The sequence below is a fragment of the Podarcis gaigeae genome (assembly GCF_964106915.1).
Source record: "Podarcis gaigeae genome assembly, chromosome: Z".
NCBI lineage: Eukaryota > Metazoa > Chordata > Lepidosauria > Squamata > Lacertidae > Podarcis > Podarcis gaigeae.
In genome coordinates this window covers 195,344-197,462 of record NC_139691.1, presented here as the reverse complement: position 1 = coordinate 197,462, position 2,119 = coordinate 195,344, and the positions used below count along the sequence as shown (strand labels likewise).

The window sequence follows — 2,119 nt, the reverse complement described above, 5'->3', positions numbered from 1 at the left end:
CAACTCCCAATCCTCGAACCCGGAGCCAGCATCCCAAAGCCTTCAAATCCTCGAACCCAGGGCTCTCAACTCCGCCTCCTCCAACCCAGCGCTCTCAACTCCGAATCCTCGAACCCGGCGCCAGAAGGCTCCAAATCCTCGAACCCGGCGCTCTCAACTCCGAATCCTCGAACCCGGCGCCAGAAGGCTCCAAATCCTCGAACCCGGCGCTCTCAACTCCGAATCCTCAAACCCGGCGCCAGAAGGCTCCAAATCCTTGAACCCGGCGCTCTCAACTCCGAATCCTCAAACCCAGAGGCAGCATCCAGAATCCTCGAACCCGGCGCTCTCCTCGCACTGAATCCTCGAACCCAGAGCCAGCCTCCAAATCCTCGAACCCGGCGCTCTCAACTCCGAATCCTCGAACCCGGCGCCAGAAGGCTTCAAACCTTCGAACCCGGCGCTCTCAACTCCGAATCCTCGAACCCAGAGCCAGCATCCAGAATCCTCGAACCCGGCGCTCTCCTCGCACTGAATCCTCGAACCCAGAGCCAGCCTCCAAATCCTTGAACCCGGCGCTCTCAACTCCGAATCCTCAAACCCGGCGCCAGAAGGCTTCAAACCTTCGAACCCGGCGCTCTCAACTCCGAATCCTCGAACCCAGAGCCAGCATCCAGAATCCTCGAACCCGGCGCTCTCCTCGCACTGAATCCTCGAACCCAGAGCCAGCCTCCAAATCCTTGAACCCGGCGCCAGCAACCCGGAGCCTTCAAACCCTCGAACCCAGCGCTCTCAACTCCGAATCCTCGAACCCGGAGCCAGAATCCAGAATCCTTGAACCCGGTGCACTAAACTCCGAATCCTTGAACCCAGAGCCAGCATCCAGAATCCTCGAACCCGGCGCCAGCATCCAGAAGGCTCCAAACCCTCGAACCCAGAGCCAGCCTCCAAATCCTCGAACCCGGCGCTGAAACCCAGAATCCTTCAAATCCTCGCACCCGGCGCACTAATCCTCGAACCCGGCGCCAGAAAGCTTCGAAACCTCGCACCCGGCGCACTAATCCTCGCACCCGGTGCACTAAACTCCGAATCCTCGAACCCGGCGCCAGAACCCAGAATCCTTTGAATCCTCGCACCTGGCGCACTAATCCTCGCACCCAGAGCCAGCATCCCAAAGCCTTCAAGTCCTCGAACCCGGCGCACTAAACTCCGAATCCTCGAACCCAGAGCCAGAACCCAGAATCCTTCAAATCCTCGCACCCGGCACACTAATCCTCGAACCCGGAGCCTCCAATCCTTGAACCCAGAGCCAGAACCCAGAATTCTCCAAATCCCAGAACCCAGAATCCTTTGAATCCTCGCACCCGGCGCACTAATCCTCGAACCCGGAAAACTTCCAATCCTCGAACCCAGAGCCAGAACCCAGAATTCTCCAAATCCTCGAACCCAGAACCCAGAATCCTTCGAATCCTCGCACCCGGCGCACTAATCCTCGCACCCAGTGCACTAATCCTTGAACCCGGCGCCAGAAAACTTCCAATCCTCGCACCCAGCGCACTAATCCTCAAACCCGGCACCGGAACCCAGAATCCTTTGAATCCTCGCACCCGGCGCACTAATCCTCGAACCCAGAATCTTTCGAATCCTCGCACCCAGAGCCCAAATCCTTGCACCCAGAGCCAGCATCCCAAAGCCTTCAAATCCTCGAACCCGGCGCTCTCAACTCACCCAGAGCCCGAATCCTCGCACCCGCGCCCCTCGCACCATGAACCAAGCCGAGCTCCCCTCTCCGCCCCCTCCCTTGTCCCCGCCCCCCGCGCCGGGCGAGCGCCTTTTCCGTGACGCCGTGCGCGCCGGCAACACGGCGGCCGTGCACGCCCTATTGCGCACCATGAACTCGTGCGAATTCAACGTGAACGCCTTCGGTCCGGAGGGTCAAACGGCTTTGCACCAATCGGTGAGCGACGGGAATCTGGAACTGGTGAAGCTCTTGGTGCGCTTCGGAGCCGACGTGCGATTGGCCAACCGGGACGGCTGGAGCGCATTGCACATGGCGGCCTTTTCGGGGCACCAGGATATTGTGCTCTATTTGGTGGCCAAGGCCCGGGGGGGCGGGGGGGGAGGAGGAGGGCCGTCGTAA

General features: G+C 60.3%; 1 protein-coding gene across 1 annotated transcript; it reads left to right on the top strand.

The window, feature by feature from the left end:
- Positions 1 to 1,702: 1,702 nt before the first annotated feature.
- On the top strand, positions 1,703 to 2,119 carry NRARP (NOTCH regulated ankyrin repeat protein; the record flags this gene model as incomplete). Its single annotated transcript, XM_083723185.1, has 1 exon — positions 1,703 to 2,119. Exon 1 carries the CDS (start codon positions 1,745 to 1,747, stop codon positions 2,117 to 2,119), a length of 375 nt encoding a protein of 124 aa, XP_083579311.1. The 5' UTR covers positions 1,703 to 1,744.